Below are 27,670 nucleotides of genomic sequence, written 5' to 3' on the forward strand. Positions count from 1 at the left end.
GTGTCACAGTCTGGTACGGGAACTGTTCTGTTGCTGAGCGCAAGGCACTGCAGCGGGTGGTGAAAACAGCCCAGCGCATCACAGGGACTACACTTTCTGCCATTGAGGACATCCAGAAGAAACGCTGTCTGCGTCGATCTCGCAGCATTCTCAAGGACTCCTCTCACCCCGCTCATAGACTGTTTACTCTCCTGCCTTCTGGTAGGCGCTTCCGGTGCCTCCGGACAAGAACCAGCAGACTAAGAAACAGCTTTTTTCCCAGAGCTGTTTCATTATTGAACTCTGCCCCCTACTGATTCCAGTACCTCTCATACCCTTAACTCCAATGCTGCTACAACATTGTTTACATTGCACTACAGGGCTGCATGCATGACTGAACTGTACACACCAGTACTTCATGTATCTGCTCTACCGGACTGTTTACACACACAGCATCATTTGCACTCTATACTGCTCACTTACACACCAGGAATATTTAACCGAATGCTCATTTGCACTAATGGACCACTTCCATAACTGCATTAACCTACTGCACTGTAATTCTATTAACTGCATCTACTCATCAATTGCACTATAACTTCAATAACTGCATTAACTAATCAACTGCACTGTAACTCTATTAACTGCATCTACTTATCAATTGCACTGTAACTTCAGTAACTGCATTAACTAATCTACTGCTCTGTAACCTTATTAACTGCATTAACTCATCTTCTGGACTGCAACCTATTAACTGCATTAACTCATATACTGCACCGTAACTTTAATAACTGCATTAACTCATATACTGCACCGTAACTTTAATAGCTGCAACTTCAACAACTGCATTAACTCACCTATTGCACTGCAACTTTAATAGCCAATGTCAATAATTTATGCATACCTAAGTCACTTGCACTATTGTAGTCTAAATTATTATCTGTTCATATCCACCTGTACATTAATGTTCATAGTATATAGTCATCTGTATATATTGTTCATAGTATATACCTACTGTCATATTTTCATAGAACATTCCTACTGCAAAATATTTTTATAGTCCATGCCCACTGTATTATATTCTCACTATTGTATTCTGTATTTATTCTAACTGTATATCCTGCATTTGCTAACTGCACTTCTGGTTAGACCTAAACTACATTTCGTTACACTATACTTGTATATGTGTAATGACAATAAAGTTGAATCTAATCTAATCTAAAATTTCACAATCTTAAAATGTTGTGTTGGGCCAACGTTGGGTGCCGACGTTGGCCCAACGTTGTTTTAGTGGTTTTTAAGTTGTCAGAAGGTTGGTAAGGTATTTTTTAGGTTGGCAGAAGGTCTGCTGGCCGTCCAATAACATGGTTGGCCCAACGGACAAAATTACGTTGGGCCAACGTTGGCCCAACACAACAAAAAAAACTTGGGCCAACGTCTGTTTGCTACCTGGGTATGCTATTTTTCTGTCCCGCCTCTGTTCCAGTGTGATTGGACAGCTGTGTTAAAGTGTACTTTATATTTTTTATAAAAAATGAACTAAAACCAACTATTTAGCAAGTGCACGAAAGAGAAGTGTTTAAAATAGTGTCAATACCCATGCTTGATTCACCACGAACAGCTTGTAATAATGGTTTGCAATTTTCCTAGTCGGATTGTGTTTCTCTGGAAATACGCATTTGGTGTCTTTTGTCTTTGCGTCATTTTATCACATTTGTAGACAGAACGAAGAGGATACTAGCCAACGTGTGGATGCTGCGAGTGACATGTGATTTGTATCGTGTACTCACAACTGCTGAGTAGGATTGGAAACTTTTAGTATTATTGGCAGCATTTAATACTTTTACTTTTAAACGCCAAGCAGCTCTGAAATCTTGGGATTCATCAGTTGTGAAAACCAAGAAAGTACAAACTGATGAGAGTTTACAAGTAAAAAGGGAATGTGATAAGACTTATGGGAAAACATTTTAGCAATTTTACGTGTCTAATAAATGTATGGGCATTTTATGACACACCAAAGACAAAGAAAGACACGCATTTCCGGCGAACCACCCCTTTAAACCGTATTGGTACAGGATTAGTATTATCTGGGGACCTTGGGTGATTTAGAAATGACCTCTGTACATCCGTATATTATGTTGCGCATTCGCACAGGATAAGTGAAGCCTGTGATTTTATACAAATGTACCTATTTATTTCTCAGATGAGAGCAAGGCTTTGCATATACAAAAATTAAACTCATCACTTTTGTTTTTGCCCCCATGTTTAGAGTGGCTCTTTATTGTGGCCAGCCTAAGGCACACCTGTGCAATAATCATACTGTCTATTGAGCATCTGGATATGCCAAACCGGTTAGGTGGATGTATTATCAAGGGCTCTCTAACACACATTTAGACAGATTTGTGAACAGGTCTTTTGTGTACATATTAAGTCTTACATATTTGAGAGCAGCTCATGAGAAATGGGGGCAAAAACTAAAGTGTTGCATTTATAATTTTGTTCGGTGTATATACATAGTTTTATGGTGTATAATGATGACCGTTCCTCTCAGCATTTGAGACCCAGCATATCAGGTTCGGGGATCTTCTGTCCGGTTCACATTACAAGAGTTTCCATGAGAAATGACAAAACGACAGTATTGGCAGGTATAGATATTACCCAGCACTTGAAATAATTTCAAAACACATCAACAGCCTCCATTTGCACTATTTGGGTCTGTGTATGTTCTTATTCGTTTCGATTTACACAAAAACTTGCTATGCTCTTGTTACATGAATGAGGCCCAAAGTGTTCGATTTCGGTTCTTTCCTCTTGATCCATCTCGTGGTACTTCATGGAATCAAGAACTTCTTATTACTGCATTGCCATTTTAATACACCCGCCTAGTACTACTTCAATGTTTTCTCTTTAATACGCGGTTCACTTTTGAAAACGCAGTCGGAGTTACTGTACTTAACAGTAGGTAGAGGATTACTATATTAGTAAGCTGTGTATATATTTGATTTACTTTGTAAAACTCTGTTTTTCCTGTACTGCTGCTTTGATACAATGTAAATTTCAAAAAGCGCTATAAAAACAACCTTGACTTACAAATGTGCACATGCATATTCAAAATGTGTAAATATTACTCAATTCAGTGTGATGTTCCAAAGGATCTAAACTTGAAGATGCCAAATCCAAATGATGGGACTGTCTGGCTGTAGTAAGCACTGTTGTTGCCCTAATCCCAATTTCCAATTATTTGATGGTCACAGAAGTTGGTGTTACACCAGTTTGTTGAAAGATATTTTACCATCAAAAGCAGAGCAGAAGCAGGTTATGGGATTTCACATGAATTGGATGCGGACAAACACAACTGAACATTTGATTAAGTACATGAATACAATATATGTATGTACCTGCACATTAAAAACCGTCCAATAAGGTGGGAACCTAACACCTCTGGCAAAGCCTCCTAAACACGTAATACACGTGCATGACATCACAGTTTTTACAAAAGCAAAAACCTGCATTTTGAAACCCGTTTTCGAATGATCAAATATCCAGAATATAAAGCCATACTTGCATCCTAAACATCAAGCAGATTAAACTTAAAATATAATACGAAACAGAGTCTGAACCACTGAAATTTACGAATCAATATTTAGAATTTTCTTTAGAACACATCATACAAGAATAAAATGTCTTGCCAACAAGTGTATCATCAGTTGTGTATATACACACATACACAATCTTTATCTTCTAGTTCTAAAAGATGACAAAGGACACAGACATAAGAAAAAAATACATCAGTTTCTTGTCCCGCACTCCACTGTGCTTTCAATTTCTTTTGATGATGTGATGGCTCCGTTTACCACCTTCATTTCAGCACTCCATCATTATTGGCTGAATCATCATGTACTTCCTTTATATTTCTGCCATTCTGTTTAGACAGAGCAGTGGCATAGCAAATGTTGTAAATATTCCAGTCACAGCTGCAAAGAAAACAACAATTTGTGATGAGTTTAAGATACAGCCTAAAGCATTTCTGAATTTAGCATTTAGTAATTAAAGTTATATTTTCGGTCTTTCTATGCCTCTATTTGACAGGACAGTTAAGATTTCTAAAAGGAGAGAGCAGGGTGGAGTGAGGGGTGTGGGATCGGCACAAGACCTTGACCCTTTATTAAGAAAGATTACTAAATGCATAAACTCGATTGTGGAAAAAACTACATGAGGTAATGCTTACAGTTTAGAAAGATCCCCATGGTGTCTTTGAATACTCTTCAGCAGCTGCTGTACACAAGGCAGTATGCTTCCAGATCTGGATATGAGACACAATCGATATAATACAGATAACCTCGGTTTTACAAACTGATAACAGTGAAATCATACCAAAATCTCACTGACCTGTTCTTGAGTTTCTGTCCATGCAGGGTGAGAAGACACCGAGTCCAGGTTAGGTAAAACTGCAGATGGTTAGATTTTTCAAGTGTTGATGCCACAAAGTCCAGAAGTTTATCCACATAGACATCTGGCAGTGAGCCACATACCACTGCAACTAAAGTATCAGACAGTTAGTGCTTCACGATTAATCATATTGTCAGGCTATGCGATTAATATAATCGCAACATTTTGCCGTCATGTAAAGAAACAAGTGCATTTGTGGACGTGACAAGACATCCATTCTAAGAGATATATGACCATTTTCTATGCCAAAAAAGTCGTCTTGTGTGGCAATGGTGCGTGTGCTTGGTCACGTGACTTGCGTTGCGCTGTGTGGAGACGGGAGAAATGGATGCAGAGCAGACTGACTGACACTGAACCGGTGCCCAGAAAAAAATGCTTCCGCTGTTATTTGGCGATATTTTGGTTTTAGGATATCAAACACTGAGCAGAGAGAGGTACTGTGCAGAGTTTGCTAAACTAAAGTTGTAAATAAAGTACTAAATAGAATGTTTTAGAAAGAGGATTCAACCAGTTGGTTGAGTAATTTGTTTAATTTACCTGTACTGTGGAGAATATATATTTATTTTAAGTTAATTTAATTCAGTAATGCAAAGATGTTACTGTTATTTCATTTTATAACGTTTTATTTTAATTTTAAAACGTTGTACAATTCTAGTTCTTGTTGCCAGTTTGAACTGTATATCTCAGTTGATATCAAGGAAAAGGCACACATAGATAACTGAAAATGCTGAAATTTGTATTTCTCAACGAAGTTGACTCATCATACCCAGTTTATCGTATCGCAATAGCACATCACAATTTTTACCTCAATAATTGCAATGTGACATTTTCCTCAAATCATGCATCACTATATGTTTATTATATAAAAGTTAAATATAAACAAATGTGTACATTAAACCTTTTATGTTATTTTATTTATTGAGAAATTGCTCAAGCAGCGTAGTCTTTATTAAAGGGGTGATTCGCCGGAAATACGTGTTTTTCTTTGTCTTTGGTGTGTTATAAGTTGCTCATGCATGTATTAGACACGTAAAATAGCTAAAATTTAAGTACATTTAAGGCATTAAATGTAAACGCAAGTAAGGTGGGTTGTCTTGTAAATCTCATTGTACCGTCTCAGGCATGTAGCGGTGTGTTCCGTTGCGAAACAAAAGCCTCTTCGTTTGCCCTTCCAAAGGACGAGGCAACTAAAAACAAATGGTTACATTTTATGGACAATACTGTTCCAGAATAGTACAGTCTGAATATTCAAGTGTGTGCAGCGCATTTCACCAACGATTGCTTCATGAATCTGGGAGAGATCAAGACCGGCAATTCCAACAGTAAAAATCTGCCAGGACTGTCTGGCGACTGTAAGTATATTTTCATTGTAAAAGACTTTGTTACGGACTAACGCGAGTGGAGTTTGATGATGTTGTTTCTTTGTGTGATCTGAAAATGCAAACACGCGTGCAACGTGGAAAAAAGACAACATAAGTCCTAATAATCAGTAATTCTGTTCGAACTAGAGGCAACAAATGTTGTGTTTATAATGGAATTAATTGTATTCTTTGAGTCTCGACGAGTTTTGGAACCTGATGTTCCGAATATGGTAAGATGCGCTACATTTCTGTGCAGTATTCGACCAATCACTACACACTTGTGAACTGGCCAATCATAGCACACCTGGCTTTTCAGAGCGATGAGCTTTGTAAAATATCGTCACGTTTCAGAGAGGCGGAGCAAAGAGGAGATACAAACATGCTCGGTATTTTAGAAAAAAACGGTGTTTTTAAACCTTAAATCGTGTATACACATTGTATTACATCTAAAGCAAACAATAATATCCGTTTTAACAGCGTCAAATGACCCTTTAAATGCTGTGCCACCTTAAATGCTAATTTTATTGCAACTTTCAAATATTGTTGTATTCATGTCTTCACAGTAATTAAAGAATATTAATACTTTTTTGTAAAAAGCTGCTGATATCACCTGAAAGGGTCAACTGGCTCCACTGGACCTATGTTTTCTGTTCTACCTTAAAGCTTCAGCTCCTACCATTACAATCACTTGCACATAACTTGATTTTTGAAATTGATATTCATAATTGCGATGATAGTGTTTGTAATGCTTTTGACAGATGAAAGAAAAGGCTTTGGTTGAAGTCATGACTACAGTAGTTTTGCTTCTGTCAGCTGGCTTTCTGATAAGGTATCATTTTGTTCCACGTGACAATCAACAAGAGTTTCTGTGCGTTTGTCATCTGGGTTTCCCACAGATATCAGGATTTCTGATCATAATGTTGAATATTTACAATACACGATCAGGGGAGGCTCCGATGTTCTTCCGATAAGGTTCATTCACTCTTAACACACATCCCACCACAGGAAAATCTGATAAGATAATTGCGCACGTCATTGGATGACCTGTAATTTCCTTCTTTTAAATTCTAATAAAACAGAAATATTACTTATCGGACCAAAGACACGCAAAACAAATATTTCTGATTATAAACTGCAAGTTGAAGGATGTACTGTTACTCCGACAAATACAGTTAAAGATCTAGGAGTTATATTAGACAGCAACCTGCCATTTCGAAATCACATCTCAAATGTCACAAAAACCTTTTTCCACCTAAGAAATGTTGCCAATTTACAAAATATTCTGTGTGTTGCTGACGCGGAGAAGCTTATTCATGCATTTATGACCTCAAGACTTGACTACTGTAATACACTACTTAGTGTTTGTCCTGCATCATCATTAAACAAACTACAGTTAGTTCAGAACGCAGCTGCCAGAGTTCTAACCAGGTCCAGAAAATACGATCACATAACCCCAATTTTATCAACCCTTCACTGGCTACCCATTAAGTATCGTATTGACTTTAAAGTTCTTTTAATCACTTATAAAGCCTTAAAGTGTTTAGCCCTTACCTACCTAACAGAGCTTCTATCATACTACAACCCATCACGCTCTCTAAGATCTCAAAATGCAGGACTTTTGATAATACCTAGAATATCTAAATCCACCAAAGGGGGTCGAGCTTTCTCATACGTAGCACCTAAACTCTGGAATAGCCTTCCTGATATTATTCGAGGATCAGACACACTCGCCCAATTTAAATCTAGATTAAAAACGCATCTTTTCAGCCAAGCATTCACTTAAAGCAAATATGCTAAATAAACCACCAGGAGATGCTGACATTAGATATTATTTACTAGAATAATTGGATTTATTATATAAAACACCATGTAGTGTGTTTTACCCTTTCTTGGGTTTTTCGTTTTCCCCCTGTAAAGCTGCTTTGGAACAATGCAAATTGTGAAAGGCGCTATATAAATAAAATTGAATTGAATAGAACAATCCATTCCCAGAACTGACAAATGCTGGACGAAGGACGTGGCGACTCTACAAAACTTCAGCCACTATTAGATTATTAATGATAATTTTAAATCTAACTTTTTTTATTTTGCCTTGTTGTGTAAGCACTGTCGAGCTTGTGCAGAGGCTGCAGTTTTTGCCAGAGGGGAACTGGAATCCCCTGGTTAGGCCTGGTTTCCCTCTGAGGTTTTTTTTCTCCTCCAATGGAGTTTTGGGTTCCTCGCCACCGTTTGCATACTGTTTTGCACTGTTTTGCCTGGCCGGGGGGGGCTGCTAGAATTTGATAGTCTTATTTAATTAAAACTGCATATAGGAATTTATTGTGTGTCTGATATTTGATGTTTTGACTTTCATAACCTTATATGTTTTACTTATAGTCAATGTTTTCTTGTACAGCTGCTTTGTAACAATGAAAATTGTAAAAAGCGCTATATAAATAAAGCTGACTTGACGTATGTCGGTTCCAGAACCTGTTTGAAGGGTAAACTTAATACATTGACAATGGCATCAGTGTGGCATCAGTACACTGGGTAACTTTCAGTTGGTTGATTATGATTTCACAAGTCACCATGGAAACAATTTCTGATGGTGTCATGAACCTGATGGTATTTTTCACATTTAGGCCAAAGTATTTTCATACCCATGCGTGCCAACTGTGTCCGTATCATTTCGTCACACTGTACGACCTGCTTAACTGTTCCTGGAATCATAATAGGAGATGGAAGATCGCCCAAACCCATTTCTCAGCAAACTATCATCCTCTCATCCATTTTGGTGCACTCTATAAATATAATCTCCAGATGCTACATACCAAAGTTTTGTTTAAGTCAGGCAACCACTCTAGGACAAGTTAGAAAAAGCAAAAAAAATTACGTCTTTAGAGATCATAGCAGTTGTAAAATCGAACTCACTTTGGTCATACGGCACTGCCTCCAGAACCTCTCTTATGAGTGACGTTTCATTTAGGCGAAAGGACAGCAAAATGGCCGATGCCCACTCTTTCTTCTTTGTCTGCTGCTGTATGCATGTTGGAGTGACATCCATGTCCAGATCATAGGGGTCAAACACTAGTGATGCATCCAGAGAATAGATGAGCAAACCTTCAGTAGAGGCTGCTGCCCAACTGCGCCCTGAAAACAACAATTTTAAAAGTCAAGGACGGGAGGGCTGTAGTGCTGTAAAAGTCCATTTACAGCACCATGTTAAACAGTCCCATCTGCACACAGATTATTTTTCAGCTTTAAATTTAGGATATTTTTACTTTAAATTAAATGTTGATTAATATCGTAGACAACGCAGGGAGGCGTGCTGAGGAGAAGTGCCGTTATTTCAAGGTGCCATCTGTAGTAATAGTTCATAGTTTATATTTTACAAAAAGTGAAGTAATGAGTAAATAACTATAAAATAATATGTTGGACTGTGCTCTTTGGTATTGTCATTATGCACGTTTGGGTAGAATATGTGCATTAGTGCAATTGCGTGCAACGTTTGTATACTTTAACAAATGAGGATAGTGGGGGTCTCCATTCACTAGCACTGTTATATTGGGGGTCAAGGGCTGAAAATTTTGGTTTCTTTAAACCCCTGCTTTAAAGGATCCCCGATTTTGGACATAGATTTAAATGATTTTTTCAATTACTGGATAATGATTTGTTTCAAGACAATTAAATAAATATTTTGAAATTAGCATAGCCAGAAGAAACATTTATATTAACCATAGGTACTTTTTTTAACATTTTCAAAATACTTATTTTATAATCAAAATTTTGCTGATATTTTCAGGTTTTGCATTATTTCTGAAGTCCTGTCTCTCAGTATCTGTATTATGTTGTGCTAAGAGAGCAAAAACATTACCAGTTGGTGAGAAGCAGAGAGAGCTAACATGGATTTCCGGTTTAAAGTGTCGGGAGCTCATATCACCTGTGAGATGAGGAGAGAGAAAGAGATGTATGCCGGATTTAGCTTTAGACTGATTTCACTCACAGCTCATGTGATTTGACATACATACTCATATTTTCACATAAAATCATAAATCATTGTCCAAACCATTGAAATCTATCTGCCCTTCCGGTTTTCTTCACATCTCTACTCGCTTTTCGATTTCAATATGGAGGCAGAGTGAAATCAGTCTATAATGTCTACTATGTTTATTGTTGAATGGATATGACATATGGGTTCACCTCTCCTAACTCCAGGAAGACTGAGATCCACTTCATCTCCATCCCCTGCTCCCTCATCTGATAAAATGCGATGCCTAAAATCTATCATCGTGCGCCTATCCAGGAACTCCTAAAAAAGGAGACAACAGAATTGACGTATTTAAAAACGGCAAACATTATTATGAAATTTGTTGTTTGACATTCTTAATTGCCATGTTTTACTCAAAACACCATGAACAACACACTTAAACCTTAAAAAAGTTAAACATTTTCCAAATACAGAAAGACCGCTTAAATAAGCTTCAACCACAAATATGTACCTCCATAGCATCCAGAGAGAGATTGCAGGAAATCTCAAACTTCTTCATCAGAATCTGTTCCTTAACGTTATAAATGCATACAAACTTTGACTGTCCACCTGCAAGGATTGATTCACCATCTGCTGAGTAACATAAGGAGGTAAAGGACCTATAAAGATCAGAAGAAGAGACAATGATAAATACTTCGGTATGGATTCTTAGGTATGGAACATTTTAGGCACCTCAAATGTGCTCTAATGTCCTGCTTATCATTTTTCAATAAGATAGTAACAATTTAAAATTCCAATCATCGTTTTTTTCCAAATGAACAAAGAACCTATTTTAGTTACTATTACCATACTGCTGGCAGGCTGTATAACAAAAATCCATTCAGCTATTTATAGTTTCTCTTGGTTAACATTTACAACGTACTTTCCCTTAGCAGACTGCTTGGCAGTGATTTTCTCGGTCTCTTTACGTCCCATCTGCAAATCCGAACGACCAGTGATTGCGCCAGTCTGTGCTGCAGTCTGAGGGTCCCAAAACGTGATCTCACCATTTAGGGAGGCCACTGCCAATTCTTGACCATCAGGACGAAACGTTACAGCAAGTCCTGAAAAAGTGCAGGTAAAGATATAACTAAAAGAAATTATCCAAAACCCTGTAATTTAACATGGATTCCTAACTCTGTTCAGAAAGAAATAAAGGAACCGTTCACCCAAGAATTGTGTCATCGTCTACTCCGTTGTTCCAAATCTGTATACATGTCTTTGTTCAAATGAACACAGAGAAAGATATTTGGAAGAATGCTTGTAACCAAACAGTTCTTTGCCACCATTCACTACCTAGTAGAAAAATGTTCTTTATATATTTTTGGTTCCGTTGAACATAGAAGATATTTTTGAAGAATGCATGAAAGCAAACAGTTCTAGGGCACTTTGGACTACCATTGTAATTTTTCCTACTTTGGTAGTCAATGGTGTCCAAAAACTGTTTGTTTACAAGCATTTTATATATCTTTGTGTTCTTCAGAACAAATTAATTTATACAGATTTGGATCAACTCGAGGGTGAGTAAATGAAGACAGATTTATTTTTAATTTAGGGCGATCTGTCCTTTTACGATTTGCCAAGAGACTATTTTATATTTCAAGACTACTACTTTATATTACATTTCAAAAATAATTTAACATTAACATTGAGTTGTGGGGTGTGTAGGGTGGTACAGAATCAGTAAAAGTAGACCATCACAGCATGATTTCATCCACAAAAAAGTAAGAGGGTTGCAATCTGTTACCAGAGTGGTACTTGATCTGTTTAAAGTAATTTCACGATGTTCTGCGTTGCTCACTTTAGTAGACTCATACCAAAGGGAGTCTGTCTTTGACCAAATCAAAAAAGGTGTGACAAATGAAGTACTCCCCTTTTGTCGTAAGCTCTGTAGCCTGCAATGCTCAAGTAACTTTCTGCTGCCAGTTAGTGGCATTTACAAAAACAATTATGATCTAATTGTCACCAGGTTTCCACCTGACATGTTGTGAACCTACCATCTGAGGTGAGCCACAAAGTCTCTTTGGTCTGCCAGCTGTCCAACATATCCCACAGCCGGACAGTTTTGTCCCATGACACACTGGCAAGCACAGACTGGACTGGGCTAAAGCACAAGTTACTGACAGGACCTTCATGACCGCTGAGCACCTGCACCAGATGAGTAAAAACTGCATTACATATTAACTGACTGTAGTTGGACATAGTTGGACTGTAGTTGTCTCTTAAACGTATTTCAAACTGGTTGTTTGCATTTGCTGGACAGAAAAATCATCATAATCCACACCATCAAAAATTGTATTACACATGCATGTTACAAGGGACTAGGAAACAGCACACTAATTCAGTGGTCTCTGACCTCTAGCAGCCGCCCAGTCTGCAAAGACCAAAGGAAAATGTCAAAGGAGTCCTGAGAACCTGCACACACCAGCTCCCCACTACTGTCCACTGCCAGTGAGGAAAACTGAGCAGGTTGTGGGGATGTCATAGTACGGAAGTTACGATACCTGAAACAACAAAGTAAATAAATCTTAATTGGAATATTACAAAATAGGGCTACACAGTGCACCGGTGCGACCGTAGGATGCTAAAGCTTCAAAACGGTAGTATCGTCAGTACAGAAGAACCGTAACTAATGTTGCAAGTGCGCATGCCAGTTACATACAAAGTTAAGTACAAAAAGAACGTTTTTTGGAGTGCTGTGAAACCTTCTGCTTTGCCCTTTAAGGGCACGAAAGCCTGTGAAGATCGCCCTTATAAGATTTCAGTCATCTTTCGGACCGTCTGATTCTACTTCATTTTTCGTGAGTGTGACAGTTTATTTAAAAAAAGCAATTCAAGTATTGAAATCTGGAACTACTTTGGTTTTTGCATGATGTGGCCAGGAAAAAAACTACGGAAAACCAATCTGCCGTCAGTATCTCTAGAGATTTCATGGCCAAAGGTGGAAACACCAGCAATCTCATTGATCACCTTCAGACTAATCCTGCTGCTTTAGCAGATTACACAATGGTTACAATTACAAACTGGAGTTTTGGTTTCATTGAGAAAATTAAAATGCGGGACTGATGTTAAGAGAGTTATTACAGATACAAGCAATAGAAAAGTAATCCCCACGGCTCCTGACAACATATTAACGTATTATGAAGCGATTTGATCGGTCTCTAAAATAATGATTAAATATTCTCTGTAAACTACAGCTTCTGCGACTGAAACTTCAGACCAATATCAATTGCACCCAAGTGCATTACTCACTGAGAAGGGCATTGCTCTAGAAGTGGAAATTCAAAAGGGAGACTAGCAACTGTGTCTAACAACATAGCCATTTCCATCACACAGGTGACCTGAATAATAAATATAAACGCCATTTTCTCTTTGACAGACACTTTGCAGTTGTCCCTTTCAAACATGATGTTTAGAACGTGTGATTCTGGTTCACCCAAGGACCAAAAAAGATGACGCGGTTATCTTGATTCTGGTTGGGAAAACCAATTCAGGTGCTGGACCAAAGTCATTTCAGACACTTGTGAGTAGTGGCCTACCCTCCCAATATTACATACAGGTTAGTTTAAAATATATTCTTTATATCTCTGATATATTGAATAATCCTAAAGGATGTTGGTAACCAAACAACGGCCGAACCCGTTCACTGCACTTGTATGGACACAAAGCCGATGCAGGTTAATGGGTACTTGCTGTTGTCCAGTTACCAACATTCTTTACAATATCTTCTTTATATCTTTAATAATTACTAACTAACTGGCATGTCAACTGTTACCATCGGCCAGTAATGCATCAAAAACTGCTTCCACAGTCAACAGATTCTTCTAACAAGTCTTAGAACCCCTGTGTAAAGCTCATTATACTCCCGTAAATTGGCTCAAGATTTGTTAATGTTAAAATTAAGTGTTAAATAGCTAAAAAGAAGTGTAGAATCTGCCCTGTTGAATCCAGAGAATATTATGTACTTCGTTATTGCTAAATCCAATAAACTTCTTGACCTTAAACTTTCACAACATTTTTTCTTACAATATACATATGATACCTGTGAAGATCAAATGCTCTAACGGTGCCATCTAGTGATGCGCTAACCACCACAAAGCCACTGGACGTAAAGGCAACACTGGTTACACTGCTGGAATGTTCGGTGAATGTCACAAAACAAAGGCCACTGTTAGTGTTCCACACCTTAACCTGAAAAGAAATAGCAAAAAAATTAATCTGCCATTTATTATTTATCCTAATAATAAAAAAACTGTGGAAGATTTACCTTGCCATCATCCCCTCCAGTGGCAATATACTGTCCATCAGGTGAATGAGCCAAAGAGTTCAAGTTATTGAAGTGTCCTTGCTGTTTAAACACGTATGACTCGCTCTGCCATTCCCAAACCAGCAACTGACCCAGACCTCCAACAAAGAACAATAAGGTATCATTGCACACAGTATGTGGACTGTAATTCCTATTGTCACTATGTGGAAACCTCATATCCCCAAAACCACTACATTTTAGACGAGGGGAAAATAAAACTTGAGGCCCACCAATGTTTATGTGGAAACCCTGATTTGGAGTGTGTTACTATCAAGTACTGTTACAGGTGACATGTCATAATAATCTGACTTTTTCCATGATTAATTGCTATAATCGGGTCCCCAGTGCATTTACCAACCCAGAAAACATGAAGGACAACACAGTAACTTTGTTTTGCCATCCTCTGCAAACATGTGAGAAAATGAGCCCATCAGATTTCGCTCCCCTTCTGACATAGAGAAGGGGTTCTTACTATAATATTACCGCTCCTTCAAGGGATAGTTTACCACGATATAAAAATTCTGTCATGAATTACTCACCGTCAAGATGTTCCAAACCAGTTGTTTGGTTGAAATATTTGGAAGTGTGTTAGCAAGTGATATTTCTGGGGCACCCTTGACTAGAATTTATTTTTATAATATAAGGGGCCGTTTACACGAGACCGTTTTCAAGTGAAAGCGCAAAACATTTTTGCGATTCGGCTGTTCTTTTACATGGAAACTGTATAACTGATAACGCAAACTTTTTAAAACGGGTTTCAAAGTGCAAGTTTTTGAAAACCACAGCGTTCTCATTTGTTATCCCCGAAGTACGGAAGAATGAGAAAACGACATCGTGCGCATGTGGTATGCGTGTGTAAATCCAAACACAACGAAGGAGAAATAAATACATAAATGGCGGATTACATGTTTTTTTTTGCGCTGCGCAATAGTTTGTTAACGCTTCTCCAGCAAAGTGTAGATTTACTACACCAGTGCTATAAACACCAGCGGAGACCTACAGCAAAATCTTAGCACTCATTCACGGCGACGAAGGGTTTTTAAACGGCGCTTTTGGATCAGACCCGGGAGGACGAGTTGATGGTGGTACAATTTGAAGGAAACCTTTAGAAAGTCCAAACTTTTCGCCATCTTGTTTGTTTATGTGCACACGCTTCTCTTCACTATGAATGAGGAGAAATTTAGCGCTCTGCATTATGGTCTCTTTAGCGACGGAGGTAAGCCTTCCAATAAACCGTCAATCAATCGTCAGGGACTCTGTTATTTTTTCTTTAAAAAGTAATGTCGTAATACAGCGTTTTAGTCATTTTTGCGGATCTGTGTAAACGCGGATTTTTTTAATAACGTTGTCATGTGTACGTGAAACTTTTCAAAACCGCAAAAGAAAAACTTTTCCGTTTTTTATTGTGTAAACGTGGCCTAATAGTATAACAGTATAATTATTTTTGTTCTGTTAAACACAAAATGATATATTTAGAAGAATTTAGGAAAACAAATGATTCTGGGGCACCTTTGCCCACCATTTTAGTATAAAGAAAAACATGACAGAAATGTAGGGGAGAGTGGGGTGGTTTGTGCCAGGGGGGAAGTAGTTCCACCCCTTGTTTTTGGAAAACCATAGAAGAAATTGGTCATGTGACCACATAATTTTGAAAAGCCATCAATTTTACTCATCCTCCAAAGAAGAGAGACACATGGCATGAGAAGTAAGCACATTTTAGCTCAAAAATCTGTATTTTGTCTTTCAAAGTAAAATTTCTATGATCAAGGTTTTTTGATTGTAGTGTCTGAACAATTATAGACAAGTTGGAAAAACATTTCACAAATGTTTAAGAGCTATAGCAGGCTACACAATGTGTATATTCAGTAAGCATGATGTTAGCTTTTCACTGCTGGATCATGCTAGTTTTCAAACTTGTGGGTGTGGGGTGATTTGTGCCAAAGGGCCTGGGTTAAGTTGTGCCAGTGGTATAACTCACCCCCACTTATGATTATTTTCAACATATTATTAATTTGTAATTGTACATTGTACTCTTACATTTTAGCACTTCCACTATTTGACATACACACACAACAGCGAAAATAATAGGGCTGAAAAACCGAAAATGAATGAAAATTAGAAGAGAGGGGCTCTGAAAGTGTCCAAACCAACCAAACCCAAAAAGAAAGCAACTGTCTACAGTAGAGAGTGACATCTCCAACGTTGCTTGTAAACCAAATCCTATAACTACGTTGGATTGATGGAGAAGGTTGAGGGTGGAGACATGAGCAAAAAAAGGCAAAGTTGTAAGAAGTCTGTGGATGGAAACCCCATCTTTACATTTAAAAAGAATTATGAAGAAGTCATCCCTAGAGGTGATGTGCTCAAGGAACTACCCACACCCCATAAACAGGTACAGCCAGAAGGGAGCAGAAGTTTATATTCCCCTGCAGCATTGAGAAGTGGGATGTTAAGGAATAGACAAGATAGCTAGGCCTATTGTGTATTAAACTTTTTGCGTTTTCCCAAAAACTACAAAATATGACTTATTGTCACCTTATTAAACTGTTGGAATATCTAAATAAACCTTAAATGATCAATTTTGTATTTCATTTATCTTGCTTTCATATAGCACTACAGTTCACAACATTAGAATGTTCTGTTTTACTTCAGAAATCACTGGCACAATTTACCCCAGCGTATTCTCCCCAAAGGCACAACTCACCCCGCGTCAGGGTCAAGTTGTGCCACAAGACCACTTTTTTCCCAAAAGCTATATTTCTGAAACAATTGATTTAAGATCCAAAGTAATTGTTCTCAGGGATGCACCACATCCTGAAATATATGTACATTCTCAAGTTGAAGGCATTACAGTCATGGCCTTACTTTAAAGTCACTTTGAGTAAAAACTGGCACAAATCACCCCACTTTCTTAACGGCAGAAGAAATTAAAATGGAACTCTGTCTGTCAAGACGGCATTAGGGGCATGGCCACCGGCCCTATATAGTACACCACCTGGACCCCATACCCTCAGAATCTTTCGACTGAACATTACAGCATGACGATCAGAGCAAGCGAACATCAGCAACAGTGATGTTGATGACTTCACTCATTCTGCTGATGAAAAAAAACTAGTTACAGTATGTGTATTACCTGAGCAGCCAAAGCCAATCCAGTCACCAGTATGATTCATAGTTATGGCAGAAATCCTCTGATCTGAAATACTGAAACGAAACATCAAATATCTATGGTTACATTTAATGTAATTAATATCATTCAATCGAATAGAGCATTCACTTGAGATGCCTTACCTGAGTGAGTGAATGAGGTCAAATTCAGGTAGCTCATGCAAGTGAAAGACTCCAGATGCAAAGCCTGTGACCAGGATGTGTGTTTTCTTGTGGTAGGCTGCAGCTGTCAACTTGCTGATATCACCATCCTTGTTAAAATAGTGTCTATTTCAATGGAAGATAAGAAACACAAAACTGAATGGATTTAGAGAAACATTCCTAGGGCCCTTTTCCAAAATGTTTTAGACTAGGCATACAATTTAATCATTCAATCGTTTACTCCATTTACAGACAAATAGCCTAAAAGCTATAGCCACGGCTTATTACTAGCCCTGAAGCAAAACCACATAATGAAAAGAGTAGATTAGAAAAAGTGACTTACTTGCTTAACTGTGAATAGCAGACATTTTTTATGCCTTTCAGTTCTTTGGGTGCATTTGCGCCTCCTTTAATAACCTCTCCTCTCGTTTCTCCATCCTCTTCTCCAACATCTTCAATGTCGTCATACCCTCCATTGTCCTCGGTGTCTTTTGTTTTATTCTTATCCACCTTATTTATCTCAGAGAATTTTGGGCCTTTCTGCAAGCCCTCTAGCTCTGTGTCACTTTCCCATATACACAGAGTGCCATCCTGACTAACCGTGTACATCTGTTTTAAGAAAGAAAAGGCTTATAGGGGAAGTATTATCCCAGTAATTTATTTTAACATGGTGTTTGAACAAATATGTTTGCAGTAAGTACATAACCACCTGACAAAAATCCAATAAAAAATATTTTGCCAATAAGTCTGAAAGTGTCTCCAACAGAGTTGTCTGAGATTTCGCCCCTATGTGACGTCACACTGGCAAGACATACATAAGGAATACATAAAAAAGACCTAACTTTCACTCAAATGTATATTTTTCCTTAACCCTTTGAAGTTTGAGCATAATTTAAAAAAAATTAAAGACGACGTTCTGAGCTTTATTTATTATGTTTCAGAATTGTAAAAACATAATTGAAATTATGTTTCAGTTGTAAAAATAGAATTGGTTTAAGTCATACCTCACTGTTAGAAATATGGCAGGGACTTTTGGCACACATACATCGAGAGCCACATCACTATAATGTGGTGTTGCCTCAAGGCTCTATCCTGGCCCCATACTTTTTTCACTTTATATGCTTCAGTTGGAGGACATCTTTAGGAGACATGATTTTACATTTCATTGCTACTCGGTAGGGATGGGAAGATTCATTGATTTACAAATGTTCATCAGCATAAATGTTAGCGATGCATCGATTAAAAAGTTTTGCATCGGATACAAGTTGCCATTTGTATAAAAAAAATATATAAAAACAAAACTGTGCCTTTACCACACTCACTAATTTGATAATGAAGAGTCTTTTACTTTTTTGCACTGAAACACTGTCTGTTAACTTACTAGACAATCTTAAAATAAATAAGTAAAAATATAAACTATTAATATGCATTATCTTATATATAGTCTTTTAATATTGTGTAAGTGCTGCATGACGTTAGTGATCTTTCCCCTTTTGGTAATGTTTAGTGTTTAATGTTAATGTTAACACAATACCTGACCCTGTGCAGCATCATCCACACAGAACTGCCAAAATAGTATCACAAAATTAACGTGGTGTTGCTCTTTTACACAAATTTTTCCACAGTGCCGCGTCCTGTCGAGCTTGAGGCCATTGTACAACAGATCAATATACAACTGACGCGTGGGAAACCCACTTATATAGAGACATGTGCAGCGCCCATGTGGTGCAACAGGCTTTTAAGCCGTGTCTCATGGTTTAAATACAGACGCGCAGCAAGCACTCTGCAATAGAGCACGAAGCAGTCACGATGCAATAGAGATGCAACGCGCTCTCTTCACTCGCAGGCAGTCACCACGAGAGGGAAAGCTTGGGGAAAAAAAAAAAAAAAATGCTTTTGCGATGGTACTGGTCAGCTCTGTGCAGGGTCACATCAATCAGTTCTTCCGCATAATTAATCGCAGTCTTTGCGATTAGAAAATTGTGTTACACCTAGGGCTGTCAAAATTAACGCGTTAACGCGAGATGATTAATTTCTATAATTAATGGCGAACATTTTTTTAACGCATTAACGCATTCTCGCCATATTTTACCCACAATTCAACCCCCGCCGCGTTCATTTCTCGTCGCGTAAACCACATGGCTGACACGGGGGAGCTGGAGGTGTCCGAAGAACCCGTTGGCCCTCTGGATGGACACTTCGAGTATAAAAAGAACAAAGATGGAACAGTAAATAAACATGTTGTGGTTTGCTCACACTGCAGGAAGGACTTTTCGTTTCACCGAAGCACCTCGAGCCTTAAGTATCATCTTAACGCCAAGCATTCATTTGTTGGGGCTTCAACTTCAGGTGTTAAGCCTGGCATGCGTCAGACCACCCTCACCGAACGCAGGGCATTAAGTAAGTCTACATCAGATAAGCTGACAGACACAATTGCCAAATGGATAGCCATGGACTGTAGACCGATTAATATTGTCGAGGACACAGGCCTCGCAGAAGTTTTGAAAGTGGCAACTTTAGACGCATTCTACAAGCCACCGTCGAGAGGCACAGTGATGACTAAAATCAACGAACTTTATGACGCCAAAAAGAAAACGAAGGAAGAAGATTTGGCTTCAGCGGAATATGTTGCTTTAACGGGAGACCACTGGACCTCCGTGAGTAACAACAATTATCTGGGTGTGACGGCGCATTACATCACTAAAACCTGGAAACTGAAGTCGTTTGCTTTAACAGTAATGAAAACCGAAGAGCGTCACTTTGCAGAGGTATGTGCTCAACAGTTTCAAACCGTGGCACACAAGTGGAAAATTGAAGGAAAAATCACAACTATAGGGACTGACAGTGCACGAAAATATGACCGCTGCGGCTAAACTTCTGCCATACGAGCACATGCCCTGCATCGCTCACATGCTACAGAGAAGCATCAACGTGAGCCTCTCTAATAGTGGATTTGCGAATGTGTTGGCCAAGTGTCGCAAAATTGTCGGTCACTTCAGACACAGCGCAGCAAACACCACGGAGCTTAAAGCACAGCAAGCGGCCCTGGGGCAGCAGCAGGAGCCACTGATCCAAGACGTGCCAACGCGGTGGAATTCCACGGTGGAAATGATCAAGCGCCTGAACCGAAATCAAGAAGCACTAAAAGCAACACTGGACCAACAAAACCACAAACTGGTTATGCTGACGCCACCCGAATGGGACAAACTGCAGAGACTGAGCACTCTCCTAGAGCCCTGCAGGTAAGGAATGCTCATATAATGTGCAAATAGAAAAAATTAATTGAACTTATCTAGCTCAAATTTAATATTTAACTATTTGCCAGCATACCAACTAGTGTTCAAATACCTTGTGTGTGTGTGTTTGTGTGCATGTGCGTGCGCGTTTTATTCTACTGCAGGTATGTGACTGAGATTCTGGGTGGAGAGGCCTATATCTCCTGCTCAGTGGTACTGCCTGCCCTCTGCCACCTGCGTCAAGTGATGAAGGTCTCTGAAGAAGACCCTGCATATGTGGGGAGATTTAAGACAATCTTCATGGAAGAACTAGCCTCCCGCCAAGAAAATACTAACAATGCATGGCTCAAGCTTGCAACGGCGCTGGATCCACGTTTCAAAGACTTGAAGAGTCTGCCCAAGAGTGAAAGGGAAGAGGTGTGGACCTCACTTGGAGGCATGCTTTGTGAACAATCACCCAGAAGGTCTCTGCTGACTTCTCAAGATGGACCACCGAGGAAGAAAACTCACCTTTTACAGATGGGCTCAGATTCAGAATCAGATGAAGAGGTACAACCTGATAGAGAGATACACAGGTACAGAGCAGAGCCAAGCATAAGTATGGAGGACTGCCCCATGCAGTGGTGGGCTGCTCATTCAGGAGCACATGACAAGCTGGCCCGGCTTGCCAGCAAATATCTAGCGACTCCTGCATCCACGGTTCCATGTGAACGACTCTTCTCAGTCGCGGGCCATATTGTTCAGAAGAAACGGTCCGCTTTACTTTCCGAAAATGTTAACCAGTTAGTTTGCCTTAGCAACTGGCTAAAAGATGAATAACTAACAGATAAAAGAGCCACATGCAGATCTGTGAAAGTCAAGTTGTTTGTTCATAAAGAAAAACGTTCCATTCATCTATCCTGTATTTGCTAAGAGCAATGGCTAAGTTGCCAAAATTGTTTAGAATTACAATTATTTTTTGGATTTGTCATTAATAAAAAAGAAGAGACAAATGTAATATGCGCTTCTTGTCATTTATCTTTCTGTTCTGAGAACAGTACACAGAAAATGTGAATTTTTCATTCATATTTAGGATTGTGATTAATCTAAATTAATTCAAGAAACATTGTGATTAATTAGATTAAAATTTTTTATCTTTTGACAGCCCTAGTTACACCACATCGCGATTTAATCGCAAATGCAACTAATCGTTCAGCCCTAGCAGAAATGGGCAACAGCAGATAGATTGCTCTAAAAGATCTCTAAGAAATCCCCACGTCTAGGAGCAATAATCCACTAGAATATTGGAGGAACAATCAAAGCCTCTTTCCCGACCTGGCACTGATATTCAAGTGCCATTGAAAGAATATCAATACGATTATTTCATTTTCACAATTTATTTGTTATATTCAAATAATATTGTGCTTTAGTTTAATGTCTGGTTGTCTGCTGATATGTACAATGTTCAGTGTTAAATAAATATTTTAAATTGAATAGTTTTGTTATTGTTTTTATTGAAAAGCAATACAAAATAGTAAAAATCATATTCTAATTATTTATATAAATGTAGTGTATCTTACTGTTATAGATTATGTTTTTATATGCGAATGATGTAAAGCACATTGGTCAGCATGTGTTGTTTTAATAGTGCTATATAAATACAATTTAAGTTTATGGTTCAATAAGCTACTTTTAAGAATTGCAGTTATTTGAAATCGTCAACCAAAAACACACAATACGCAAAAGTTGCATTTTGGGGCCCTTAACATACTCAAAAGCCTTAAGGGGGCCGGGCAAAGGATGGCTCTGTAACGACTTCTAGAATGGGCTGCATTAACATGGTGCACAAATCACCTACACATGTTAGCACATGGATGAAACATGCTGCGTATAGAATTCTCATTGGCCCAAACAACTTTTGCACTGACACCCATAAACTCCACCCGACAGGAAGTAAGCCATTATGGATATTGTGGAGAACCTTCAAATACTCCTCCTTGGCGATTCATGCAATTGACACCAAACTTGATGAACATGATGCAAAAACATTAAAGGTGCTATATTGCAAATTGATGTTTTATATCTTGAATGGTGTTGTCACGGTGAGGCAATACATTTATGACAAAATCTATACATCATTTACATTAAAAAGTCCACTGTCCATACTGAATCATAGTGAGTGAAAAAGATTCTGTGTAATTATTCAAAAAAGGTGCACCAACTCAATTACATAACATAGTTTTTTTTGGTTCGGGCTATATATGATAGATGGAAATTTAGTTTAGTTATTTTTAAGCAGAAATGCATTTTGAAGGTTGATTATAACCACAATACTTCTTGTATACTTACATCCAAACTGTCCTTCTCAAAGAAACAGCCAACTATGATGTCCTTGTGTCCACCCAAGGAGTAGTAGATGAGATTTGCCCATCTCTCTGCTCCAAAAATCCATGTTGTCATGTCCTTGCTACCAACCGCAAAACACCTGAGTTAACAAAAAGTGTGATTTAGATTACATTCTCCCTCTTAGTCATTGTTTAATGTACAGTGTACGGTGACAGACAATGCAAGTTTATGCTGGTAGAATTTATTTACAATTTCACAATAGGCAGCACTGCCCTAACCTAACTGGAAACAACTTGGGCGTGACATCAAATGAAACCACCTCTATAAGGTGGGGTACATCGGTCCACACGGAGTTTAGAGGACCCCTGTGTGATGTATTTTAAGAAATCTAAGTTGTATGGAACGCAGCATCACTTCAGTGCATGGAGATAACTAATAATGAACAAGGAGGCGTTTCTCAAAAAATGGTAAACTTGCTGCTTAACCACCATAGTTTCTCTAGTGATGCGTTGTACTAACTAGCGCATCACTTTTGTCCTTTGAAACACATTGGTTCAACAATATAGTTGATGACGTCACAGAGGTGGTGAAGTAATTATAGGGCTGGGTATCGATTCTGATGTACCTATTTGATAAATGTTAGTCAATGATCATAGATTTAATACAAATCCTATAGATATTTCTAAAAAAGATTAGTTAATATCCCATTACAATGGTGAATTAAAAAATGAAATGAAGAGCCACAAACCTGTATTTTAAACTTTAAACACACTTGGGTATATTGAAAAAGAACAGGTTATTTTACATTTAACAAACAAAATTATCTGTGAAGAGGAGCTGCCTTTTATGGTAAGGTGATGTTAAATTCAAGGACACACCTGCATCCACCATGTAAATTATTTTTCCTCTAAATCAGGGGTGTCAAACTCATTTTAGGTTATGGGCCGGATGGAGAGAAAAGTGACAATGTGCGGGCCGAATCACCTTTTTTAAACCATATTGCACCAAATTACAAATGAATTAGCAAAAAAACTAGAAAGACATACTGTTCTGTAAAAGGTGCATTTAATAAATCCTCAGAACGGTTCAATAACACTCTTATTCCTCTTTGAAAAAACTATTTTGTTTAGGTAAAGTCAATAAAAACCCTTTCCTTTGAATATGAATATTTTTTGTCAGATACTTTTTAAACTAGTAATGACAAAAATGCAACAGACTCTATTTGTGTACAGACGGTCACATTAAATATGAACCATACAAGCTATACAATATAATTCACTAATAGGAAAAACTGCCTTAACATATTTAACAATTAGTACAGTAGTACAACTTCACTTTGGATATGAACATTAAATATATACTAGAAATTCCCTTTAACAACAAAAGATCTAGATCGCATCTGCATTATGATTTTAATTCCTGACATCTCTTTTTTTCAACCACATCAATCTCATGATGTCATTTAGCTGTCTGTTTGTGAGTCGAGATCGCAGGTTGGACTTGTTAATGTTCATTACCGATTCTTGATGAATTCTCCCTCTGAAAACGGCTTTGATCCCGCTGCGATTTCGTTGGCAATCAAATAGCTTTACAGCTTCATCAGTCCCTGTTGTTTTTGTGATCATTGACTGCTTTTTTCCGAGGCTAAAGTTAAATTATTGACTTTTCGAAGTTATCCAGTGTATTTATCATATTTCTCTGCGTGTGTGCCGTTTAATATTCTACTCGTTTTGCACAGCCACGGCTTGTGAGCAGATTAAACATACCGGCCTACCGTTGAACTCACAGAAGAAATACGTCTTCTTCCGTCAGTTTTCTTTATTTGGACATTTTAAAATCACTAGTCCTTGCCGCACAACTTAGCCGACTTTGTTTTCGAAATGTAGGCGGCGCTTTAGAATGCGCATGCTTGTTAGGGGTTCCGGCAGAAGTCCAATTAAATGATCAATGATAAAATAAAAAAATTAATAAAACAAAACATAATAATGGCAGCGAAAACCTGATTGTATTAATAAACTTTAAATTAATAAAAATAATAATAAACTTTTATTTCATATTTGTATTATTTTTCAAAACTTCCCTCGGGCCGTATTGGACGCCTTATCGGGCCGGATACGGCCCGCGGGCCGTATGTTTGACACCCCTGCTCTAAATCCTTGCCTCAAGACAATGCTCTCAATTACATCATCTTCTGCCATGAACATTTTTCTGCCAAATTCCTCCTACACTATTGCACACGTGTTTACAAGTGTTAATACATTTAAAGAAAAAAGGAAGTTGTTACATACTTGGAGTCATCTGTCCAGTCAATGCAAGTTGTTTCATCAAATGGTCCATAATAGCTCTTGTCTAATGTAAACGCATTAAATTCTTGGTTTCTTCCAGGGGCATGGTACAATAGAGCCACATTTTCTTTTGTGATCACAAATTTCCTTTCAAAAGACAAAAGACAACACATGAAAACACCTGTGACCTGTATCACGAAGCTGGTTTCTTAGGCTACATGTCTAACATGCTCCGGAGCTGGTTTTATTCTAGTTCAGAGATTGCAAACCAAAACTGAATCAATCAGCTCTGAGAAAAGTGAAGTTTTTCTGACACAGTGAATCTCCCCATGTATCTCTCGCTCCAAATTAAAAAAAGTTAAGAGAGAAAATATATTGCTGCTAAGTGTTTTTATTTACATTTATTGATGATAATAATTATGAGTTTATAATTCATATGAAATATTTAAATGAACTATATTCGTATAAAAATAAACTTTATTATATAAAGCATTTTAAAGAAATGAAGCATACATATTATCGTTTGATCTCATTGTAAACCTATATTAATCATTTAAATTCAGTTGATTCTGTATTGATATTGTCAGTAGCTGCCTTCTCAAACTTTCACTGCAGCAGGGTTTATCAATTCATTACATTTTTTTCATAATATTCTCTTCAACTTCAACAGAAAAGTGAATTGCGCTGATACTCGCGAGAAGTCAATCTGATCAAACTGACGATGCTTTCCATGTTCCATGTGTTTGCTGCACGTGTCACACTTTCAATTCCCAGCCTTGTGCTACAGCTGAACCTGATCTAAACCAGGTTAGGTTTGTCAACTCTTGTCAGTTTACTCTGCAACTCAGAGTTTGTTCATCTCGCTTCGTGATACAGGTCTTTGGAGCAGCTGATGTTTTGAGTGATGTAAGTGCCGCTGTGCATAAGGTGTTAATGGTCTACCTGCCATCAGGAGAGAAACAAACGCTGTTCACAGGCTTATGGAAGTGATGATAGTGGAGTACTGCTCGAGTTACCAGGCTAACCAGTATAGCTGCTCCATCTGAAACACATGGATGCAATGCCAGAACAATTTGTTACTATGCCAGAACATATCTTTATGAAGTTATGACAGGAATGTGCGACACCATAAATACTTTCCACATACCTTCATCTATTAGAATGGCGAGATTGCTATTGGGAGATATTCCAACACAACTGATGTTCTTTGTGGTGGACACAGGTAAGGTTTCCGATTTGTTGCTGAAGAAATACAACAGTACGTCACCGTAAGTAAAGCCAGTAACACTTTCATTTGTTTACGTGATTGTTCAAAACAGCAAATCTTTGAATCCACACATTGACGTCACACCTACTTTTTCAAATCAAAAACGGAGATGCGGTTGCCGATGGGACTGATGACAGAATTGCCATCTTTTGAGAAAGATAAGTTCCCATGACGATAAAATGCGCCTAATAAGTTGGAAAACTGAAAAGACAAACACCTCATCATTTAGCTTTTTCAGTTTGAAATTAAGCCATCCATTTTTTCTATTTGCCATGAACCTGCAGTTAGGATCAACACAAGCGACTTTTAATAAATATGATTACTATTAAAATCGTAAGAAAATACACGTTAAATAGTACTTCTCATACCTTGTAAGCAAACTTCATGTTCTCTTAAAAAGCCGCGCTGTGTTATTAATAATCAGACGCGAGCAAACATCCCACACGTGAAAAGCTCCAATACATCAACGCACGTGTGTACAGATACACTTCCGGAGCATAACATACCAAACTAAAAGTACTTCAGCGATAGAAATGACAAATAAAAGCCCCCTTAGGAAAAACAACAATACAATATTATTCAAAATAAAAACAATTATCAACCATTTACACTACTGTCCCAACCTTTTTACATGTTCAGAAATATACATGTAGGACATCCATTATATGTGTGCGTGTGTGTGTATGTATATATATATATATATATATGAAGACATGGTTCAAAATTGAGAACTCTGTTTTTATTATGTACAAAAAATCCTTCTTCTTTTATATTGTATTTTTTTAGTTATTAAACTGCACTTTGATTGATATTAATGCACTGCACAATAAAAAACAGGATTTTGTTCTCATTTTAGAATAGAGCTGTTGAAAGATGGAGCAAGCAATACTTATGCATGGGAAGTATGGACGGAATGCTCATACATGTGTAGCTATTCCAAAAGGTTCCTTTCAGGGTTCCGTCGCTTCTTCCACACAAAACAAAGATCTTTTGAAGAAAGTCAGCTGAGGCCTAGTGGTTCGTGTTGGGCTTGTGATCAGATGGTTGCCAGTTGGAATCTCAGTGCCAGCAGGTCATGACTGAAGTGCCCTTGAGCAAGACACATTATCCCTGTTTGCTCTGCAGTAATGTGTCACTGTAAAAAACT

The 27,670-nt window shown here is 38.0% G+C and overlaps 1 protein-coding gene across 1 annotated transcript; it reads right to left on the reverse strand.

Moving 5' to 3' along the window:
* Positions 1-2,155: 2,155 nt before the first annotated feature.
* On the reverse strand, positions 2,156-27,074 carry pwp2h (PWP2 small subunit processome component). Its single transcript, XM_079462130.1, has 21 exons — positions 26,892-27,074; positions 26,612-26,724; positions 26,404-26,498; positions 26,199-26,298; positions 25,260-25,403; positions 22,975-23,110; positions 17,754-18,019; positions 17,393-17,536; positions 17,235-17,305; positions 14,063-14,199; positions 13,838-13,986; positions 12,152-12,299; positions 11,793-11,943; positions 10,679-10,859; positions 10,268-10,415; positions 9,969-10,077; positions 9,643-9,708; positions 8,700-8,918; positions 4,369-4,519; positions 4,208-4,282; positions 2,156-3,953 (listed from the first exon to the last, which is right to left on the reverse strand). The coding sequence occupies exons 1-21, from the start codon at positions 26,907-26,909 to the stop codon at positions 3,839-3,841; spliced, it is 2,736 nt and encodes a 911-aa protein (XP_079318256.1). The 5' UTR covers positions 26,910-27,074; the 3' UTR covers positions 2,156-3,838.
* Between the last annotated feature and the right edge of the window lie 596 nt (positions 27,075-27,670).

Source organism: Barbatula barbatula, assembly GCF_947034865.1.
Source record: "Barbatula barbatula genome assembly, chromosome: 8".
NCBI lineage: Eukaryota > Metazoa > Chordata > Actinopteri > Cypriniformes > Nemacheilidae > Barbatula > Barbatula barbatula.